The 22,332-nt window shown below is 44.1% G+C and overlaps 1 protein-coding gene across 4 annotated transcripts in view; it reads right to left on the bottom strand.

Annotated features, from left to right (window-relative positions):
• The window catches only part of ASPH (aspartate beta-hydroxylase), a 303,114-nt gene that overhangs the window by 247,343 nt on the left and 33,439 nt on the right, over positions 1–22,332 (bottom strand). The window contains exon 1 of one of the 4 annotated variants that reach the window (XM_075353242.1): positions 4,619–4,804. The exons of the other annotated variants lie outside the window; for them this stretch is intronic. Coding sequence (XP_075209357.1) covers positions 4,619–4,634 — 16 coding nt within the window. The 5' untranslated portion in view covers positions 4,635–4,804. Of the gene's footprint in view, positions 1–4,618; positions 4,805–22,332 lie in introns of those variants that run through there. 4 annotated transcript variants of the gene reach the window in all.

Here is a 22,332-nt window from a genome sequence, read left to right as displayed (position 1 = left end):
AAAGCACCCTTTAGACAATGATGGCTAAATGACTGGGACAGAGGATCTCTAAGAAGATCTAGGTAGACAGAAATAAGTAATCAGCAAGTAGGTGACAGTCTTAGGGAGACCAAAAGTTACTGATCTGCTTGTAGAAAAGGCTACTGTTTTGGATGACCTATGTATAGAAATATAGATGCTCAAAGTGATGAATGAAACCTATTATACTAGGAGGTCCCCAACCTGTAGCTTGAGAGCCACATGTGGCTCACATGGCCATGATGTGTGGCTCGCGGCTGTAGCACCAGGTCTTGCAAACAACTATGAAGAACAAGTCTCCAGAAGGTGGCCTCTTAGATACACATTGATCTTTGTGTACTGCCTTAGTGTGATTTCCGTGGAAAAGCTTTGGCTGTCATTATACTGTAATGGTGGCTCTGGGCGTCACTACTGCGAGAGGTGGCAGAGGCTGGATGTGGCTAGCGACCCTCTCTCGGAGCTGAAGGTGGCTCTCCCAGTTGGAAAAGTTGGGGACCTCTGTATTATACTACATTATCAATTAAAATACACAACAGCCTGCAGGCAGGAATACATCACCTATCACTGTTGCAAATGAACAATTAGTGTCTTTGCAGTTCATTATTGGTCTAGATAACTTTTGCCATCATATGGTTCTATTCCATCAATACAATTGCAAACTGTATTTTCCCGATATGACACTATCAGACTGTGCATTGCCGTGTAGAGCGGTGCCATCACAGGCTGCCCATGCGGACCCCTGTTCTACAGCTGAAGCACCTACAATGAGCATGTGAGCATCAGAAATGTCCTGCTTGGAAGACTTGGGTCACGGCACTCATGTGGATGTTGTTATGCAACACAGAGCCCACCTAAACACTGCTCCAGTCCAAGTACCCCCTTTAGCATAGCCTATTCCCCAGAGCAAGGAGCCTCTTTCATCGGGATAATACCTCCTAGCACTCTGCAAAAAATTCAGGAATGGGTTGAAGATCATGATTCAACCCAACTCTGATATTAACTAAAACAGATAGACATCCGCAGCTCTCCTAATTCAGAATGTCAGGAGTCATTTACTTTCACAAACATCTTTTTATGAATAAAGAGGTCATGATCTTTTCAATTTGGAGCACAGCAATCAATTTCTTTTTCATACCTACTAGATGCCCCAAAAAAATATGGAATTGTCTGTTGTGCACCCTTTCCACCAACACCTAATGGGCCAAAATTATGGCTGCCAATTTCATGAAACCAAGATATTAGCATGCGTGGCTCATTCAGACACCGACACCAACTGGCCAGCATGATTAAAGTTAGAATGAATAGTTTAATACCGCCCATTTTAAGCCGCCATAATACATGATCATGCTTCAGGGAGTAAATTACATTTGAAACGTCTCAAGGGGGTTTTACGGAATCCCATTTAGATCCACATAGAACCTAATGAAGAGTCCAGCTGTAATACAGACTCAAAAACGATTCTGTATTAGGACTGTCTGAAATGGGCTTGGCGCAGTGTCTCCTTTATTGTTCTATAGTTTGGGTATAGACAATATCTGCACAATGGCGAGGGTCTCAGTAGATCTCCAATTATGAATGCAATACATCACATATGCCAGAGCGATCCTCCAGATTATTCTGCTTGCTATTAGAAGCAGTTGACAGTTTGCCAACATTGGAGATTTCATGTTCTACCTGAATTACACTTAATTCTGGAAGTTATATTTTCAGTAAGACGGCTAGTCTCTTCTACTAAAAAGACTGAACGTCTCAAAATGAAAACCTACAAAACAAACTCCCTACAGACTGGAAAGGTGAGAAACAAACAGTCCTGAATTCCGTGGCCGGCAGGCTCGTGATTGCCACTTTCCGCAAAAATATGCTAATACTCATGTCTGTACTCGGGAACTTTGTATGCAGGTTATTTCTGTGTACAGGCTTGCGATGGCTGTAAAGTAGGCAGCCGTTCATTTCGACTTCCCCTAACTCACAAACACTTGGCTGGGGATGTAGTGAACGTGGCTGTAAGACAATGCCCGGCTTTACTAATTTTCTTCAGAAACAGGATCAAGCCTGCTACACTTCATCCTGCCCAATTCTTAACTCCCTACCACAAATGCAGATATGCACTGAGCTGGCACCGCGAACATACAAGCATTACAGAGGGGGCAATCTGAGTGAGGATCTCCGCATCATACATTTATATATGCTGCAACTATCATGAACTTACATTTCAGCCGTGAAAAATGTCCTATATGTTTACCTGGTGGCTACATTCCCAGTGGCTTTTCAGCTGCAAACTACAGAAATAGCACAGGGCCAGAGAAAATTGGCTCTATAAAGCCGCTCATTTCATCAATCACATTGCAAATGGTGACATCTGCAGCATAAATTTACCTGCTACAGAAATTCTCTGTAGCATATGCATGAGACTTCTTAAAAATTGTCCTGCAGGAAAAACCAGTCCTCAGAGTTGGGGAACATTGCCTGAGCAGAAGGAAGCACCTGTTTTTCCAGGATAATCTTGCATGCGGATTGAGTCATACGTCCTTCGCAAAGTTTAATCTGCCCAATTCCAGCCTTGCTGAAGCATCCCCAGATCACCACCGATCCTCCACCAAATTTCACAGTGGGTGCAAGACACTGTGGCTTGTACACCTCTCCAGGTCTCAGTCTAACCATTAGACGTCCAGGTGTTGGGCAAAGCTGAAAATTAGACTCAGAAGATTACCTAACTCTAGAAATTGGGCAGATTAAACTTTGCGAAGGATGTATGAATCAAGCCGCACCCTCAGCCAGTACACCACTGCGCAACCAGCTCTGTCCTCACCTACTGTACCCTCAGCCATTCCCTGTAGACTGTGAGCCCTTGCGGGCAGGGTCCCGTAAATTCCATGTAAATTCCATGTAAAGCGCCATAATAATAATAATAATAATAATAATAATAATAATAATAATAATAATAATAATACAAGTTTATCCTGGAAAAACATTTGCTTCATTCTGCTCAGGCAATGTTCCCCAACTCTGAGGGCTGTTTTTTCCAGCAGGACAATGTGCCATGCAACATAGCTAGGTCAATCAATGTGTGGATGAAGGGCCACCACATCAAAACCCTGACCTGGACAGCCCAATCTCCAGACCTGAACCCCATTGGAAAACTCTGGAATGTAATCAAGAGGAAGATGGATAGTCACAAGCCATCAAACAAAGAAGAACTGCTTAAATTTTTGTACCAGGAGTGGCATAAGGTCACCCAAAAGCAGTGTGAAAGACTGGTGGACAGCATGCCAAGATACATGAAAGCGGTGATTAAAAATCATGGTTATTCCACAAAATATTGATTTCGGAACTCTTCCCGAGTTAAACATTAGTATTGTTGTTTCTAAATGATTATGAACTTGTTTTCTTTGCATTATTTGAGCCAATTGAACTGGAGACATGGCAAAAACACTCGCTCCTGTGATAAAATACAGGCAGGGAAAAGTGTTACCTCAAAAAGCAACAGCTGTGAGCCCCTGTTGTTTCGTCCATATACTCACTTATCATACCTGTCTTATACTTCCTCCCCTGGCCAGGAGCTGTGGTATATGCTGACCATGAAGTAGAGCAGCTGTGCATGCTTGGGCACAGCCATTACACAGTTCATAGAAGGGGCACATTTATAAAAGATTTCTCAGCACAGGAACATTTTTTTATTTTTTTTTTTATCACATCCAATTGTGGAACTTATGACAAGATCTACTGATTAAAATGTATTTTGTTTATGGGAAAACCCCTTTAACTAAATGTGTTATGAAGCTGGCAAAAGATGTGACAGATTGGGAAAAAGTATCACCGTCGAACAAACAATATCATTCACTTTCTTACAAAAATGTGTCAGTAAAACAGACAAAAAAAAAAAAAACAAAAAAAAGAAAAAACAGGTTTTGGATTTCTTTGACCCTTGACTTTATAACGAATTGTTTCGTCGCACGTATTTTGCTGACCGACTGAGAACGCTCTTCTTTCGTGATGCTATTTTCACATAAGCAGCTAATCTGCCAGCAAATGTAACATCAGAAGAGGACGTTCTAATTTTACTTTTCTTCCTGGTCCCATTAAAAAAAAAAAAATAAAAACACTAAGGATGATGCAATATAGATGGTCAAGAAATCATTAATTTTTCAAAAGACTTTGATTAGTTCAACTCAAGATTTGTTCCGAGATAGAAATAGACATTTTGGCGTTCACAGCTGCGACTACCCAGACGAGTAAGTTATGGAGAGCGCTCATCGTGGAGCGAGCTATGCATAGGAATGTGCCCCAAGCCTCGACCTGTACCCTCATGTAAAAACAAGACTTCAGGCTGCATTAGGAGATATTCAAATGAACTAAAAACAGCCGTGGCTCGCGAGTCTGGAGAAAAGGGGGCTCAAAGGCTGGCACCGGACACCAAGACCCTTCCCTTCAAGATTTTTGGATGTGTTGATCCTAACTTTATCTTCTCGGATCCTTAATCTCTTATACTAATGAAAACCACAAAAGCCAGTTTGATGGACAACGTTGTCCATCACTCAACTGTCTGGACGTCTTATTCCAATTCTGTTGTCTAATCTAAAAGCTTATTATATTACATTACCTGTATCTTCCATCATGCCGTCAACAATCTTCACCCATGAACATCAGCAAAATAATTACTCGAGAAATTCACTCCACTTCTGATGGATAATACCCAAGAAGAGAACCCGCGTCCCCCATCCAGCAGGGGTAAAATGGCTCTGCTGAGTAAAGTCAGCTAGATTCCGAAACTAGACCTGCCCAGCGAAGCTGCTGAATATCTATTATTAGTCCTGCCTTCCAAAGCCAAAGTCTTGCAGGCACTCATATGGAAATCCTGCGCTATGTAACAAGTACTCTGCACAGCTTTAACTCCTTCATATCCACAGAAAAAGGCAAAGTCCTATGAGCGGGCGACATCAAGGGAAAGCACGGCACCATTGTGCACATACCTCGCAGCAGACGATGACAGACCTGGGCAATCAGCTCTGCACCATATAAATCCAGAACTATTTGGAGAGAGAATTAGAGCAGCTGCTGGACAGCCGGCTCCTGACCACAGATATTCCATCGATTAAACAGCAGCATTGCAGAACCTGCCCAGAACTAAACGCTCTGCTGGCAATTTCTATTGCCAGTCTAAACAATCATTCAACAATGGAAGATATTAAAGGAAAAATACAGTCACACTAGTAGTGTTCAATCAGTGTATCAGATATAGTTGTTCTGGTGGTAGGGGCTGTCCATTACTAGAGTCATCGACATCAAATTGGTGGGGGTTTGCTACCTGGCAGCCGGATATTTCCTGTGTGCACAGCTGGAACAGCACAGCTTAATACACTTTGTAGCAGCCGATCTCAGGTGCTGTAGCCCAACTGTTGAAGTAGATGGGAGCTGAGCTACAGTACTTGAGATCGGACACCACATCGCATACACAGCTGCTCTGTTCTGGCTCTACACACTGTTTACATCCAACTGCCGGAGCTTCAAAATAGCCCATATGTCAGGTTGGCGGGTACCAGATCCCCCAACAATCTGATAACACTGGGGAACAATTTGAAAAAAAAATTCTGTTGAGTTAGGTTTTTGAGCCGATTTATACTAAAATTGGCATGCTGATTCCAAAAATTTAGTCAGTTTTTTTCTATCACGTCAAGTTTTTCCTCCTCAACTTACCGGCCATAGAAGCACTGATTTCTGTAATAAGACTTGTTATCTGAGTACAATTCGACTCATATAGAGCTACGTGGCAACTTGTAAGAGTAGTCACAACTGAGACAGTGTGGTGAGAGGTGTGTGCAGCTCCCAATACGTCATATTTATCAATATCTTTACACAAAAAATGTATCATAGTAGGAATAAATAGGATTTGTGATAGCTTCTCTTTACATTGGGCGCTTAGTTGTAATTTATATATCTTTTATGATTTTTTTCTTTGTTAGTTTTCAAAGCTTGTAACTTTCCATCTCAGTGTTTTATTTACTTATGTACATATTTCCTTTGTTTCAGATCAGGTCTGCTCCTTCTTCCTCTCGTCGTAAATGCCTAAACAACCCTGGCTCCTTCTGCTATATTGGTGGTGGTTTCACCATTCCAGTTCAAAAGGGCAAACATCAGTGCATTTGTCAAACAAGCATATTTTGCATATTTTAAAGTAAAACTCGGTGATCAAGATAAGCCATGGGACCCTCACATAGTGTGCAAGCAGTGTGTCGAGAGTTTACGGATGTGGACCAAAGGAACACGTGAAAAGTTGGCATTTGGTATCCCCATGGTGTGGAGAGAGCAAAAAAGTTATTCCACAGACTGTTACTTCTGTTTAGTGAAAACATCAGGATTTAACAGGAAAAATAAAAGTAAAATAGAATATCCAAATCTAGCGTCAGCTATCAGACCAATGCCTCATTCAGCTGAAATTCCAGTGCCAGTTTTCGAACAGCTATCATCTCTAGAAGTTCTGAGTGATGTTGACGAACACAGTGACAGCAATGATGCAGAATTTGAAATTCCCAAGGATTCAGTTTGTAAGGGATTTGATCAGCACGAGTTAAATGATTTAGCACGTGAATTGGGCTTATCAAAAAAAGCTTCAGAATTACTAGCATCAAGGCTGAATGAGAAACAGTTACTTGAACAAGGAGCGAAGGTATCATACTGTCGTACTAGAGAAAGTATATTTTTGCAGTACTTTCGGTGTGACAGCGGTTTTGTGTTTTGCCATAATATTCCTGGTTTACTACAAGAATTAGGGCTTTCAATGTACAATCCAAATGAATGGCGACTGTTTATTGATAGCTCAAAGCGGAGTCTTAAGTGTGTCCTTCTACACAATGGCAATTTATATGGTGCAGTCCCTATTGGGCATTCTGTCTCTCTTTGTGAAGAACATTGAGATGTAAAGAGAGTTATTGAGTTATTGAAATATGACACAATTGGATCATCTGCGTTGACCTTAAAAATGGTTTGCTTCCTTCTTGGTCAGCAACGCGAGTACACAAAGTATCCCTGCTTTCTCTGTATGTGGGATAGCAGAGCTCGAGAAAAGCATTGGGGTGAGTCGAATTGGCCTCCAAGATCTGGTCTTAAAACCTGGAGATCCTAACATTCTACATCAGCCACTTGTTGACAGGAAGAATATACTATTCCCACCTCTGCACATAAAACTAGGTCTCATGAAGCAACTTGTAAAAGCATTGCCAACTGACGGCGACTGTTTTAAGTACATCATGTTGGCACTTCCTGGACTGTCCATTGATAAAAATCAATATATATCCTTTGTAAAAAAAACATGATCGTGTTAAAAAACATTTGTCATGCCTATTTCTTATATATTTCATTTTGTGTTCATATTTGTACTATTAAAAAAAAAAAAAAAAACTTTAGGTACAGTAGTTTACATATTTTTGAGAAGACAGAAATCCTATAGTTCAAAAACTTGACGTGATAGAGAAAAACAGATCATTTCTGGATTCAGCATCCAAAAATTAAGAACAGTTGTCTGACCCAACTCCTAAAAAATTGCGTTCCCCAGTGTAATTAACCTATCCTAAAGATTTATTCTGCATAGGGAGGTGAAGGGTCTGCATGATGCATGCACAGGAGGTGCTATTGTGCATCTGTCCTATTCCTTAACTCATTCACGACCAAGAATGTATGTATACGTCTTTGGCCGTGTCTGTCCATTTAATGCGGGCTCGCAAGGCGAGCCAACATTATTCCCTGCACGTCTGCTGATCCAGTCAGCAGACATGTTCAGCTAACAAGCACGGCTGGGTTGAAGATCCACTCGCACCCGATAACCCCTTATCCCTGCCTCCATCGGTGGCCCTCTGACGCAGTCAAGAGGCGTTAATGGGTTGTCATGACCGTGCGGGCTCAGCTGATCATCGCAGTTGCTGCCATGGCTCACTTCCTGTGATTGCCGGCAGAGTGCGGGCACTCACAGGAGATCAGAATTTCTGGTGTTCAGAAGGATGCTGAAGCATCGCTCTGATAAGCAGAAGTGATAGGATAGTGCAGGCATAAAGACTAGTAAAATCAACTAAAATTATAAAAAATATCATATACATTATGATATTAATAACACATTTGTTATGGCCGCATTCAGAAATGCCCAATTTAGCAAAATATAAAATCAATTAATCTGATCGGTAAAGGTCATAGCAAAAAAACAAGACACCAGAATTACAAGGGGGGGTTTTGGTAGCCGTAATATTGCAAAACATCGCATCTAGCCAAAAAATGGTACAGTAGAACCTTGGTTAACAAGAACAATCCGTTCTGGGAGTGTAATTCTTAACCAAGTTACTCGTTCAGCAAAGCAAAATTTCCCATAGGAAATCATTGCAATGCAGACAATTTGTTCCACAACTTGTTAAATGTCTCATCCTGGTCCCCTATTGTGTCATTCCACACATGCACAAAACACACAAACACATCCTCTCCTTACCTTCCGTTCCATCACCGGCCTCATGGTTCTTGTAGTTCGCCGGTACAGGATGTGTATCAGGTAACCGCCACTTGGACAAAAGTAAAACTATACATGTTCGGTATCTATGAATTCGTACTGACCTGGGGGGGGGGGGGGGATCATATTACCAGGCTAGTTTTACCATATGGTGAACATGGTAAATATGTTCACATGTGGCATCTTTTGCTGCATCTTTTGGTGCGCTTTTGAGGTCACAAAGATGCACCTTAATACATGCATTTCCTTCCCCCAGCAAAGTCTGAGCAAAGTCTGAGATTTCTATTTTGCTGTCCGCACTGGGCATCTTTTGTTGGCTGCATCTTGGCTTTTTCTTTTTGCGTTTTTACCGCATTTTTGAGCCCTTCCAGCCAATAGATTTGATTTAAAAAACACAAATGGGCAAAACGCAGTAAAAACGCGTTAGCACTGCAGTCTTTCAGCGCTGGGGTCCTGGGTTCAAATCCCACCAAGGACACCATCTGCAAGGAGTTTGTATGTTCTCCCCGTGTTTGTGTGGGTTTCCTCCGGGTACTCCGGTTTCCTCCCACACTCGGAAAAAAAAAAAAAAAAAACACAACATACTCACAGGGAACCTAGATTGTGAGCCCCAATGGGGACAGTGTTGCCAATGTATGTAAAGTGCTGTGGAATTAATATCGCTATATAAATGAATACAATTATTATTATTGCCTAAAGAACCCCCCAAAAAAAAAGTGGAATTTTTTTTTGCACTTTCCCTGCATTTGGATTTTTTTCCCCCCATTTTCCAGTACGATATGGGGCAGAATGAATGGGGTCATTCAAAGGTACAACTCGTCCAGCAAAATATAAGCCCTCATATGGCTATATAATGATGGAGAGGGGATTAGTTATAGCTCTTGAAAGGAAGAAAAAAAACAAAAAATTGCCAGGGGGCAGGGGGTGAAGGGGTTAATATAAAATGGTGCACAATATTTGACATCCTGGAAGACACCAGAGCCATTTCATCTCTCAATGCAAAGATGAAAAGGTGTCAAAGAATACCAAAAAGAATATATACACAAAATACCTTCCTGAAAGTGCCTTATTCCTGCCATTACTAAATTTGCTAATTGTAACTGGGAGGTACTGATCAGACTCAACCACTGACATTATAGCGAGAGGTGCTGATGACTGCTGTGTAATACAGACAGCACCCCTATAGACTCAGCAGGCTCAGCTTAGCCCATCAACAGCCATGTGAAGTGTAATGTGTCAAAAATCCAGTACTGTCAGGTCACCGCTCACCGGGATATGCCCAGTAGACACTTGGGCAGCCATTTGCATACAGCGTGAGTTACTCAAAATGTATTTTAGGTGGTATGTGAGAACTTACAGCATGTGACATATGTTATGTAAGCCATGTGGAACGGGTAATCCTGCAAGGTCTCATACTTGACAAATGTCTGAGGAGGACAAAAAGAATTTAAACCACAGGCAAATCGTGATCATTACATGCATATTGATCAAAGACCGGTCTATGTAAAAGCAGGATTGTAAACTAATTGAATTAGAGAAAGAATGGTTTGATACAACCAAAGAGGTTCAGCCAAGGCTTCATTCACACGCGCGTGTACATCGGACACTGCCATCAGATGTTTTATCAAATAGCCCTCGGACCAACGTTAATCTGTGAGGCAGTGCCAGATAATGGATTTTGTCACATGTGGATACAGCATGAGATAAAATATGGAGCATGCTGCGATTGGCAGCACAAGTCATAGAAAGCGCACCCATTCAAGTCTAGGGGTACGGGGAAAATCATCGCACTGCACTTTGCTAACATCCGAGTGTAGTCGGATTTCCGCAGACTCAGTATGAGGAAGATGGAGAACTCTCGTTCTTCTCTTGACAGTGTGCTCAGATTCACTCATCCCGAGTGAATACCATCACAATACCCTGACACTGATCATACACTATCAGAGTTAATCAGGGTCATGAGCATAAATCGGCCACATTGTCTTGCATGAGAAATCTACGACTGTCAGAACACAGCCTAAAAAGACTAAAAATACACAACACACTGCTATAAAATAATTCACTACATGAGGCTTGTCTTGATGATCCTCTGCCCCTCATGTCCCAGCGTTACACAGGTCTCCTCAAGATCTCCAGTTTCTGTTTGGTAAAAATAGGCATGTGATCACTAGACCAATTACTGGACACAGAGGTCATGTGCCCAACTGGGGCAAACTAGAAGTACAAAGACCAGTAGGAAACTCGGGCATTGTTAAAAAGGAAGTAGCAAGGGGATCAATATGACAAATCTGTTTTCTAGGTGGGATGATATCTTTAATCAATACATCTTAGGCCTCAAGCAGATGTCCGTAAAACACGGTTTGGTTATGGACCATGATGCATGGACTGGACGTGAATTCACCTGAACCTGATAGCCATATGGGAGACTGTCGATTTCAGGTTGCGAGACCCTTGACCAGTCTTAACATCACAGTCCATACACAGGCCACGTTTTACACACGTCTGAATTTGGCCTAGGGTAGTCCTCACATGTCTTTCACGGACTGTCCGCAGGTCCCCTAGCCCAAACTCAACAGCCCCATAGGCCAGGCTGTATATGGTGCTCCCTGCTCAAAAAGACAAGTTTGCCTTAACCTACTGTTCACATGTGAAGGTTTTTTTTGCAGTTTGGTTTTTTTTCTGCACCAAAAATGAGAGTGTTGGTAGAAAAAGTGCCAAGTAACATGCATATTTTTTATTGTGGTTTTTCTCCTGTTCTTAAGGGTACAACCACACTGCAGTATAATTCAGAGGAGTCCAACGTGAGAAAATCTCGCATTGCACTCTGACCAATGTTATTCAATGAGGCAGAGCACAGCTGCAATTTTCTTCTCATGCCGATGTGGCATGAGAAAAATAAATACATTTCAGCATGCTGCGTTTGGCAGCGTATATAAGCCTATGGGTGCATGTGAAACTGTGGATTGCACTCGTCCAATATATGCAAACAGAAGCAATAGAGCGATTTGTAGAAGAAAAAAGGGCTTAAAAAAACGCCACGTGTGAACAGAGCCTAAAGGGGGCTTTACACGTTAGCGAGCGTGTAAGTACCCGCCCCCGTCGCGCATGCGATTGTTTGTGATCGCTGCCGTAGCGAACATTATCGCTACGCAGCGTCACACATACTTACCTGGTCGGCGGCATCGCTGTGACTGCCGAACAATCCCTCCTTCAAGGGGGAGGGACGTTCGGCATCACAGCGACGTCACCGCAACGTCACACAGCGGCCTGCCAATCAAAGCAGAGGGGCGGAGATGAGCAGGACGTAACATCCCGCCCACCTCCTTCCTTCCTCATTGCGGCCGGCGGCAGGTAAGGAGACGGTCCTCGCTCATGCGGTGTCACACACAGCGATGTGTGCTGCCGCATGAGCGATGAACCACAACGCTAAACAACCCTTACCGATTTTTGACTTTGGGACGACCTCTCCATGGTGAACGATTTTCACCATTTTTGAGGTCGCCTAAGGTCGCTGGTAAGTATCACACGCTGCGATATCGTTAATGACGCCGGATGTGCGTCACTAACAACTTGACCCCGGCGACCAAACATTAACGATATCGTAGCGTGTAAAGCCCCCTTTAGTGTATTCAACTGTCCACAGTAACAGGTATATAGTGAGGGGTTTGTTTCCCGACATGACAGTTTGATTTTCTATGGGATGTCAGCGGTTGGAGGTCTTGAAAACGTAAAAAGTTTTTATTATGCTAAATATAACCATTATTAGCACATAAATGTCACAGATATAATATATTACATTCATATAGTAGGAACTCTAGTAAAGACTCGGGGAGAAGCCATCCATTTTTCACGGTACTATTAGTACACACGGGGCCATTAAATGGGTTTTAATTAATATTTACAGAAACAGAGCAGATCAAAGTAATTTTGGCTCTTCTGAGGCAAGGCTTAAAGTGATCAAGAGGAAAATAAAAACTAATTTAGTCAACGCATCTTTAAAAAGGAAACGATATAAAGCTTACACATCTAGGCCCACCAGCCCCGCTGCACAGGTCCTCTGCATTCCAGGTATGGATCCCCTCGCTCCAGATCTCGTGCCCATCACAGGACAACATTTGTGATCTCGATATGGGACTGGTACAAGGGTGGTTGAATAGGGGTCAGGTGGCTGTGAATTTAATAGCGGAGATGGTGAACTAGAGGAGAGCGGCTAGGAGCCAGAATGCAGCGGAAAAGGGAACCCAAAAGGAAACCCCTTTTAAAATGTATTACCTCTTGGAAGTGAAAGGCGATGACAATTTTTCATTTCATCTTTTACTTAAATGTTTATGTAATTTGGGCTAAAACCATTTTTTTTTGCATTTATTTTTCATAAATTCCATCTTCAGAATTAGTTAAAGGAGTATTCTCAAATACGGAAGTTACCCCTTATCTATGGGGTAGGGGACAGCTTCCGCCTCACCTAGGATCCAAACACTGGTAACCCCACCGATCCCAAGAACTGGAACTAGAGCTTTTAAGAGCCACGGCTGAAAAAGGTAGGTGGTCAATCACAGACACTGCAGCTCCGTTCATTTTTATGAAAGTTCCAAAGACCAGTAGACCGACATTGGCTTTCAATGTTGAATTTTCTAGCAAACAAAGCCTGTTAAAGCCAAAAAGTCATTTTTTTAATGAAACCCAATATGATTTTTTTTTTTTTCTCTCTTGCAGAAATACAAACATTTGAGGGGAAAAAAAAAAAAAGTGGTCAATTCCTTAAACATTGTGTGGCATGTATACACAAACCCAACTTGATTGTAATAATGGCAAATAAAAGAATAATTATATTAAAGTGTTGTCAGAGACCATTAAAGTAAAATACTTAGATACTTGCACGTTCATTCACCACCATTCCAAGGCTGCACCTCTCGATGTTCCCGGCTGGTCTTCTGTTTACCTTGTCTCTAGACAGCACGTCCCGTTTAGCCCATGTGGCTGCAGCAGCCAATCACTGGCCTCAGATGTCTCATTTTGTACATAGCCATTGCTAGCGATTGGCTGCAGCAGTCATGTGGGGTATACAGAACAGAAGACCAGCTGGGACATACCTGAGGATCCTGGAAGGTCCCAAAAAGCATTTGGAGAGCATAAAAATGATGCACGATAGAAATAAAAAAAAAAAATTGTAATTTTAAAGTTCATTTCATTACTAAACAGCGCTATTAATAAACAGCTTAGAGACGCTTTAGTCTGGAAGCCGTCATTTCAGCTGGCAGGAATTCATGCTGAGAAATTACTTTCCTATAAAAAGAAAAGAAATAAATATTTGGGCGTCACAATGCCTTTACTATGAAACATAAGCTCAATATGTTTAACCTGTTATGAAAGTCAATGAAACAAAAAGGGAGATGATTACATAATTTCCTCGTAGATGTGTTTAATCCTTACACGGATCTCCCCCTGCTGGTTCACTAAAGGCTGACGCTGCGCGAGCCTGGTGCTGTGCGTGGTGTAATGTTACAGGGCACGTCTCAAGCTTCAATACATACTAAGTAATATATAGCCTCAAATAATCACACGGAGCAATGGGAAAGACTAATAGCTCAGCTGCTTCTCTACTTAGCAGGTTGTTATTTGGGCCATGCTGGCATCACCCCCTCACTACAGTGATTATGGGGTAATGTGCCCGACTTCCCGAGCCGACCCACCCGCTGCAGTGATGGGGTAATGTGCCCGACTTCCCGAGCCGACCCACCCCCTGCAGTGATGATGGGGTAATGTGCCCGACTTCCCGAGCCGACCCACCCGCTGCAGTGATGATGGGGTAATGTGCCCGACTTCCCGAGCCGACCCACCCGCTGCAGTGATGATGGGGTAATGTGCCCGACTTCCCGAGCCGACCCACCCGCTGCAGTGATGATGGGGTAATGTGCCCGACTTCCCGAGCCGACCCACCCGCTGCAGTGATGATGGGGTAATGTGCCCGACTTCCCGAGCCGACCCACCCCCTGCAGTGATGATGGGGTAATGTGCCCGACTTCCCGAGACGACCCATCTACTGCAGTAATGATGAGGTAATGTGCCCGACTTCCCGAGCTGACCCATCCGCTGTAGTGATGATGGGGTAATGTAATCCTGCTGTTCTTGGTGCTCACTCCCAAGTAATGAGTAGAAAAGCTGGCAGCAATCTACAGTATATTATGTAAGGGAGTGTGTGCTTTAGTGGTCAATATATTCCCAATTACTAATCCTGTAGCTCTCAGTTTGTAAGTTAAAAGGAACCAATCATCAGGATTTTCGTATACAAGCTAAAACCAGGGCTATACTGGCACTATCAGGCTGATTCTACATACCATTAGGGGTCAGCTCGGATGTTTAGGCTTTCATATCGAAGAATGTAAAGTTTAAAAAAAAAAAAAAAAAAAAGGGCAGCTGCTTGAGTGGCAGCTGCAATGGAGCAGATAATCTCTGGGTGGGTATTCATATGGATTCCCACCCCCCTGCCTGTTGTTCCTCCCTCTCTATTCTCTATGTTAATTTCTCTATTCACTAATTTCTTCACTAAGATGGCGTCGGAGTTGGCGCCTGCACATAGCGCTCATCTCCAGCGTCGTTTTTGTGAAGATAGTGTTACCCCCTGCTATTCTATTCTTGCGGCTGAGAGGGCGGCGCATGCGCCCTCGCGTCTTCTACTCTCGTTGTGACCGTGGGAGCGCACATGGTCACAACAGAAGTGGAGACCGCCCCCTGAAACAGCTGATCGGAAGACGCGACAAACCGGAGGAACAAGCCGACAGCAGCACCAGGTCACACGGCACGGGGTCAGGTGAGGCTAGTTCACAATGGACTCACCTAACCCCGTGACGTCAGTGCCGCTGTGGTGGCACGGTGTCCTCTTCTGCAGCTAATTAGATCCTCTGATCAGCTGTTCTCCATTTCTGTTGTGACCACGCGCTCCCACGGTCACAACGAGAGCAGAAGAAGCGAGGGCGCAAGCGCCGCCCTCTCAGCCGCAAGAATAGCAGGGGGTAACATGATCTTCACAAAGACGGTGCCGGAGTTAAGCACTATGCGCAGGCGCCAACTCAGACACCATCTTAGTGAAGAAATTAGTGAATAGTAAAATTAACAGAGAACAGAGAGAGGGAGGAACAACAGGCAGGGGGGTGTGAATCCATATATATATATACCAACCCAGAGATTATCTGCTCCATTGCAGCTGCTGATTTTTTAAAGTTTACTTTTTTGGATTTAAAAGCCTAAACATCCGAGCTGACCCCTAATGGTATGTAGAGAATCAGCCTGATACTGCCAGTATAACACTGGCTTTAGCTTCTATACAAAAATCCTGATGATTGGTTCCCTTTAAGCAGATATCTCAAAACTGTCCACAATTTCCAGATGCAGAACAGAATGGAAATCACTAAATTTTACTTTATACTCACACACACTCTGGAGGAAACAAAAAGGCGCAAATGGTGTCTTATCCTAATGGAATAAGAGAAAAGTGCTTGGAAACACTCACCTCGGGGAGTTGCGAGGGTCACAACTGCCGTTAGAGTATAATATGGACCACATAGGCTGCCGCGTACCCAGCAGATACAGGATAACAACGAGAGGGACAAAAGGGTTAACCGTGCTGCCGTGGAGATAATCAGGAGAGGAATCCAAGGGTTAATCTTCGTGATTTTTATTTTTCTACACATTTGAGTCTTAACCATAAAGAAAAAAATCTGTACAGAGACTTTATAGTTGAAAATAGAGTCAAATTTTATTAAGTACAAAAGGCAACAATTAATATGATAAAAACTTTTTTGTAGAGACAGATGATGATGATTACCAGATGATACCCATATACCAACCTGGCACACATTGCATGTAAAAAACAGTCAGAGAGCAAAAAATACCCCAAACAGATGATCAAACTAAGGGGAGAGCCCTTGGCATGAGGTTATGAAAACCCTATGTTTAGAGGTAGGTACTATAATATGTTCAAGAGGTACAACTATAACCACTAGCACCATGCTTTAAATCTCCACTATACTTGACCATCTAAAATGTAACCACCACTGAGTACCAATAACTATCCATGTGGCATGTAGTCATTCTAAGGGAACCCCAGGCTGAAACACTAGGCCTATAAGTTACAGTGGTAAAAGTACCGTGCAAGAACAAAGTTATACATACCAAACACATGGACAGCCATATGCTCAATGGATGTGAATGCAAAACACCTACTGACTGCTACAGGTACCCTGTGCCAACATTGCTAAACAATCCAGCCACCAAATGCAAATGTGTATATCACTAGTGGCACAGGGCAACAAAACACAAGGCAATATCGTACCTGAGGTATGGTATATAGGAGTAAGGAGCCCCCTTATCATCATCATCTGTCTCTACAAAAAAGTTTTTATCAAATTAATTGTTGCCTTTTGTACTTAATAAAATTTGACTCTATTTTCAACTATAAAGTCTCTGTACAGATTTTTTTCTTTATGGTTCTACTTACGGTATATTCTGTATATGGCTTTTTCCATATGCTAACTATGGCACGAGACTCTTCGTGTATATTGGTATTGTTTGTACATTTGAGTCTTAAAGACTCCATCAGGAATCAAAAAAGGTGTACATCAGTGGCTTTTGATTCCTGATTGAGTCTGTCAAGACTCTGAAACGCGTAGAAAAATAAAAATCATGAAGATTAACCCTTGGATTTGTGGCACCCCTGTGGTTAGGCGCTACAGGGAAATACAGCACCTTAAAGAAGTTGTCCAGTTACCAAAACTGATTTTTTTTTTGTTATAAATCTTGCTAATCTGTGCCTCTTCACACATCTATCATGTTATTTTAGCAATATTTCCTTTTATTGTGCTCTAGCTGCACATCCTCATTTCTGGCTCCAGCTCTGATGGAGTTAATCGCTCTCTTGACATCCTGGGTTCAGTTACTACAACTTCCATAATCCTTTGCAGTAACTAGCAATCTCACACCCACTCTGAGCTCCACCCAAACTGTTCCCGCCCCTCCTTCCTGTGTGAACTGCCTAATCATGGTACCCTGGGACTTGTTGTGCAGGTGACCGGATGCTACATGTCACCAACTGTCTCCACTCTGGGACTTGTCGTGCAGGTGACAGAGTGGAGCAGATTGGTCCCATGCAGCGTCCGGTCACTTGTGCTGCTGGGAGGAGCACATGATCACACTGCTGAAACCGCCCGCTCTCCTGACAGCTGACCACAGCAGGTGGATAGTGTGATCACATACTTTAGTGACAGGGGGGGATTTCAGCTGAAGAAACCCCCCTGTACTCCACACTGGAGCCCGTACCTCCCACAGCTAAGCGATGGTAAGCGGCGCGCTCTACCTTCACCGCTCCACACTAAAGCTCTTTGGATCCTCCCCTCGAGGCCGGGCTGTGACGTGCGGTAGTCACCGCCCACAGCCCAGTCAGTGTGAGTTGCGCCAGCATCCTCTGACGTACCCGTCAAGTTTGAGAGCCTGGAATTGACGGGACGTAAGAGGATACTAGCGGCCACAGCTTCAGGGGGTCATGTGACAGGCACTGAGCGTGCAGGATAGCGCTGTTCAGTGCCAGAACTGGAAATACCATTATAGGAGTTTTCTCCATTGGCTTGTAAGTAGAACGCCTAAAGAAAATTAAAAAAAAAAATGGGTGAACCACCCCTTTAACATCAAGATGCAGTACCCTTTGGTCACAGGTGAAAGAGAGGAAATGCAGAGTCTTATATTAGATTGAGTAACATTGACTCAGCAGCCCCTACCTTCATATTCCTGGGACTGTTTATATAGAAGGTCCATGGGGGGGGGTGGAGCCTAGCTGAGCGCGAGATGCAACTTAATTGACAGGACGACTGAGTGACAGTTAGTCAGTTAACAGTCAGTCAGTAAGGAGTGACAAGAAGAGACGAGAGTAAATTGATGACTGAAAGAAGGGCTAGAAATAACATTGGCCCAACGTCCTGAGCGAGGGTACCCCAAAAGAAAAGAAAGACACAGGAAAAGGGGTAACCCAGACGGAAAGGTGACGCTTTAGGTCTGGTGAGAGCCGGCTGAAGAGTTTAGGTCGACACCGGTATAACGGAACCGAGGAGCTTTGTCAGGTTTATCCCCAAACCATTGACCATTAACCTGGGATCTTAAATAAGAGGAGGCCCGGTACCCATCAAGAGTCTAACTACTAACCCCAAGCCGAGTTCACGACGCTGTTGCGGGATAGATAAAGAAACCGTGCAGCATCAGACCCCTGGGAAAACCAGTGACGAGACTAACAAGTGGGCTAAAGATGGAGTCACAAAGCCCTCAGAACAGGGACCGAGAAAGAGACAAAGAAAGGTTACCTCAGAGAGAGACTCTGTCATTAAATCTCCTCCGAAACTTGTGACCATTGGCCTTCTGGTAACAGAACTGTTTCTGTTGTGAACTTTTGGAAACAAACCAGATGCTAGTAAAAAGGACTTGTCTGAACTAATGTGGACTCTGTCGTCTCTCCGCCGTTCGACAGGACCCTGCGACGTCAGAGAAGAAGGCAGCCATCACCACTCGGTCGCTTCCCTCCTGGTCAGCGACCCGCCGCCCTGAGGTAAAATCGCTCCACCTGTGGGGAGCTTAGAGATCTTAATCTGCCGTCACCATCGCCTCAGAGGTCGGCCGCGGGCAGCGCTGGTATATCCCGCTTACCAGACATCACAGGTGGCGTCACGTATATCCCCAAAATCATCCCTGTACCCCATTCCACAGCCACGGAGTGAGCGCCCAGGGCACGAAGCCAGGACCGACCACCTGTGATAACCCCATCGAGAGTAAAGTATCCGTAGTCCCGGCGCCAGAGTACCCCATCGAAAACCCTGATGGTCAACTCAATTGGCGTCACGAACAGGTCAATGTCAATGTTACTCAATCTAATAGACTCTGCATTTCCTCTCTCTTTCACCTGTGACCAAAGGGCGCTGCACCTTGATGTTAAAGTGCTGTATTCCCCTGTAGCGCCTAACCACAGGGGCGCCACATATTCATCTCCTGATTATCTCCACGGCAGCGCGGTTAATCCTTTTCTCCCTCTTAACACAGAGCTTCAGAAGATTCTCAAACTTTTCAAAACCACATCAGGAAACAAAAACACTTCCCAAAGAAGAAAATGTTTCCACTACAACACTCGACATTCACGATAGTCTCAAAAAAACTCCTTATACATAGATCAGCCCAAAGACATCGGTATTTTGGAGCAAGTCGGTGAAGAGCAACAAATATGGTAGAAGGTCTGTAAACCATGTCATATCAAGACCAGCTAAAAGTATTAGGAATGTTTACTTTGCAAAAGAGAAGGCTGAGAGGAGACTTTATAGCAGTCTACAAAGATCTGTAATGTAGTCACAGTGCAGAGGGAACTACACTATTCTCACTACCTCCCGTGGTCGCCTGCTCCACTCTCTCACTGCCCTCACTGTCAGAAAGTTTTTCCTAATGTCTAATCTGAATTTCCTTCAAGTTTCATCCCATTGCTTCTTGAACTTCTTTGTGTTAATGAGAATAGGGTAAAGTTCCTGCTGCACTGTGACTACCTTACAGATATTTGTAAATTGCTATTAAAAGGGAACCAATCACCAGGATTTTCGTATATAACCTAAAGCCAGTGCTATACTGGCTCTCTCAGGCTGAGTCTATACATACCTGTAGTGGGCAGCTCGGATGTATAAGTTTTGAAATCCAAGAAAGTAAAGTTTATCTAAAATCATTAGTTTCTTGAGTGACAGCAGCTGAGGATCAGATAATATATTCATAGTTATCCCCTCCCCCTGTTAGAATTAGCATAAGTATTATACAATGGATTTAATTAGGGGAAAAAATACTCCACAACACCATATACAATGAGGGGTGGGTCCAGATTCTGCTGGATCACAACCCCGAGCACAAACTCAATAGCATGTCATAAACGTGAGGACAAGAGTTTTTAAAAGTGCACAAAAAAAAAATATACAAATTTTATTTAACACACCATACAAAAGTGAACATCCAGATGTCATAAAAACATGTTAAAAAATGGAGATGACGGATAGCCCCCCCCATACAAGCAATAATAGCCAGTGCTGAAACATATTGGCTGATAAACGGGGTTTACATTGCATATTGTCAGGTACAGAAGCACATACGACAGCTGATCCCTGGATTACACTGCTTCTCAAATAGCATTAAATTCCATGTGGAAAATGGCACAACATTCTGCTCTATCATACATGCATATATTGAAGTGCAGTCCCAAAAGGGGTCCATATGGTCCAACCTTATGGCAGTAGTAAAAAAGCCCTATGTAAACTACCAGCCCATGGTATCAATGTGATAAAGGGGGAGGTCTCAGAAGAGCCTACGTACGTTTCAATTAAAAAAAAAAATCTTCATCAGGGAAGGGTTTTTTTTGTTTCCTGAAGTGGTTTTGAGAAGTATGAGACGCTTATTTGCAGGAGTTTGCTTAGTCAGTGCCCAATTTGTAGATTACCGTATTTTTCGGACTATAAGACGCACCCTGGTTATAGAGGAGGAAAATGGGAAAATAAAACTTTAAGCAAAAAAATGTGGTCATGACACACTGTTATGGGGCGAGGATCTGCTGCTGACAATGTTATGGGGGTAATGTCCCCAAATTGTCTACTAAGGTACCCCATCCTGGTAATGATCCTCCTGCCTTGTATATGATCCTGCTATAAACCCCCATCCTGCTCCTATACCAGCATCCTGCTCCTATACCCCCATCCTATTGATATACCCCCCCCCCATCCTATTCACATACCCCCCCCCCCCATCCTATTCACATACCCCCCCCCCCATCCTATTCACATACCCCCCCCCCCCATCCTATTCACATACCCCCCCCCCATCCTATTCACATACCCCCCCCCCCATCCTATTCACATACCCCCCCCCCCATCCTATTCACATACCCCCCCCCCCATCCTATTCACATACCCCCCCCCCCCATCCTATTCACATACCCCCCCCCCCCATCCTATTCACATACCCCCCCCCCCATCCTATTCACATACCCCCCCCCCATCCTATTCACATACCCCCCCCCCATCCTATTCACATACCCCCCCCCCATCCTATTCACATACCCCCCCCCATCCTATTCACATACCCCCCCCCATCCTATTCACATACCCCCCCCCCCCATCCTATTCACATACCCCCCCCCCCCCATCCTATTCACATACCCCCCCCCCCCATCCTATTCACATACCCCCCCCCATCCTATTCACATACCCCCCCCCATCCTATTCACATACCCCCCCCCCATCCTATTCACATACCCCCCCCCCCATCCTATTCACATACCCCCCCCCCCATCCTATTCACATACCCCCCCCCCCATCCTATTCACATACCCCCCCCCCCCATCCTATTCACATACCCCCCCCCATCCTATTCACATACCCCCCCCCCATCCTATTCACATACCCCCCCCCATCCTATTCACATACCCCCCCCCCCCCCATCCTATTCACATACCCCCCCCCCATCCTATTCACATACCCCCCCCCCATCCTATTCACATACCCCCCCCCATCCTATTCACATACCCCCCCCCATCCTATTCACATACCCCCCCCCATCCTATTCACATACCCCCCCCCCATCCTATTCACATACCCCCCCCCCCCATCCTATTCACATACCCCCCCCCCCCATCCTATTCACATACCCCCCCCCATCCTATTCACATACCCCCCCCCATCCTATTCACATACCCCCCCCCCATCCTATTCACATACCCCCCTCCATCCTCCCCCCATCCTATTCACATACCCCCCCCCATCCTATTCACATACCCC

Source organism: Anomaloglossus baeobatrachus, chromosome 6 (assembly GCF_048569485.1).
Source record: "Anomaloglossus baeobatrachus isolate aAnoBae1 chromosome 6, aAnoBae1.hap1, whole genome shotgun sequence".
Lineage (NCBI taxonomy): Eukaryota > Metazoa > Chordata > Amphibia > Anura > Aromobatidae > Anomaloglossus > Anomaloglossus baeobatrachus.
The sequence above is the reverse complement of the archived record's forward strand: the minus strand, read 5'-3'. Positions and strand labels throughout refer to the sequence as shown.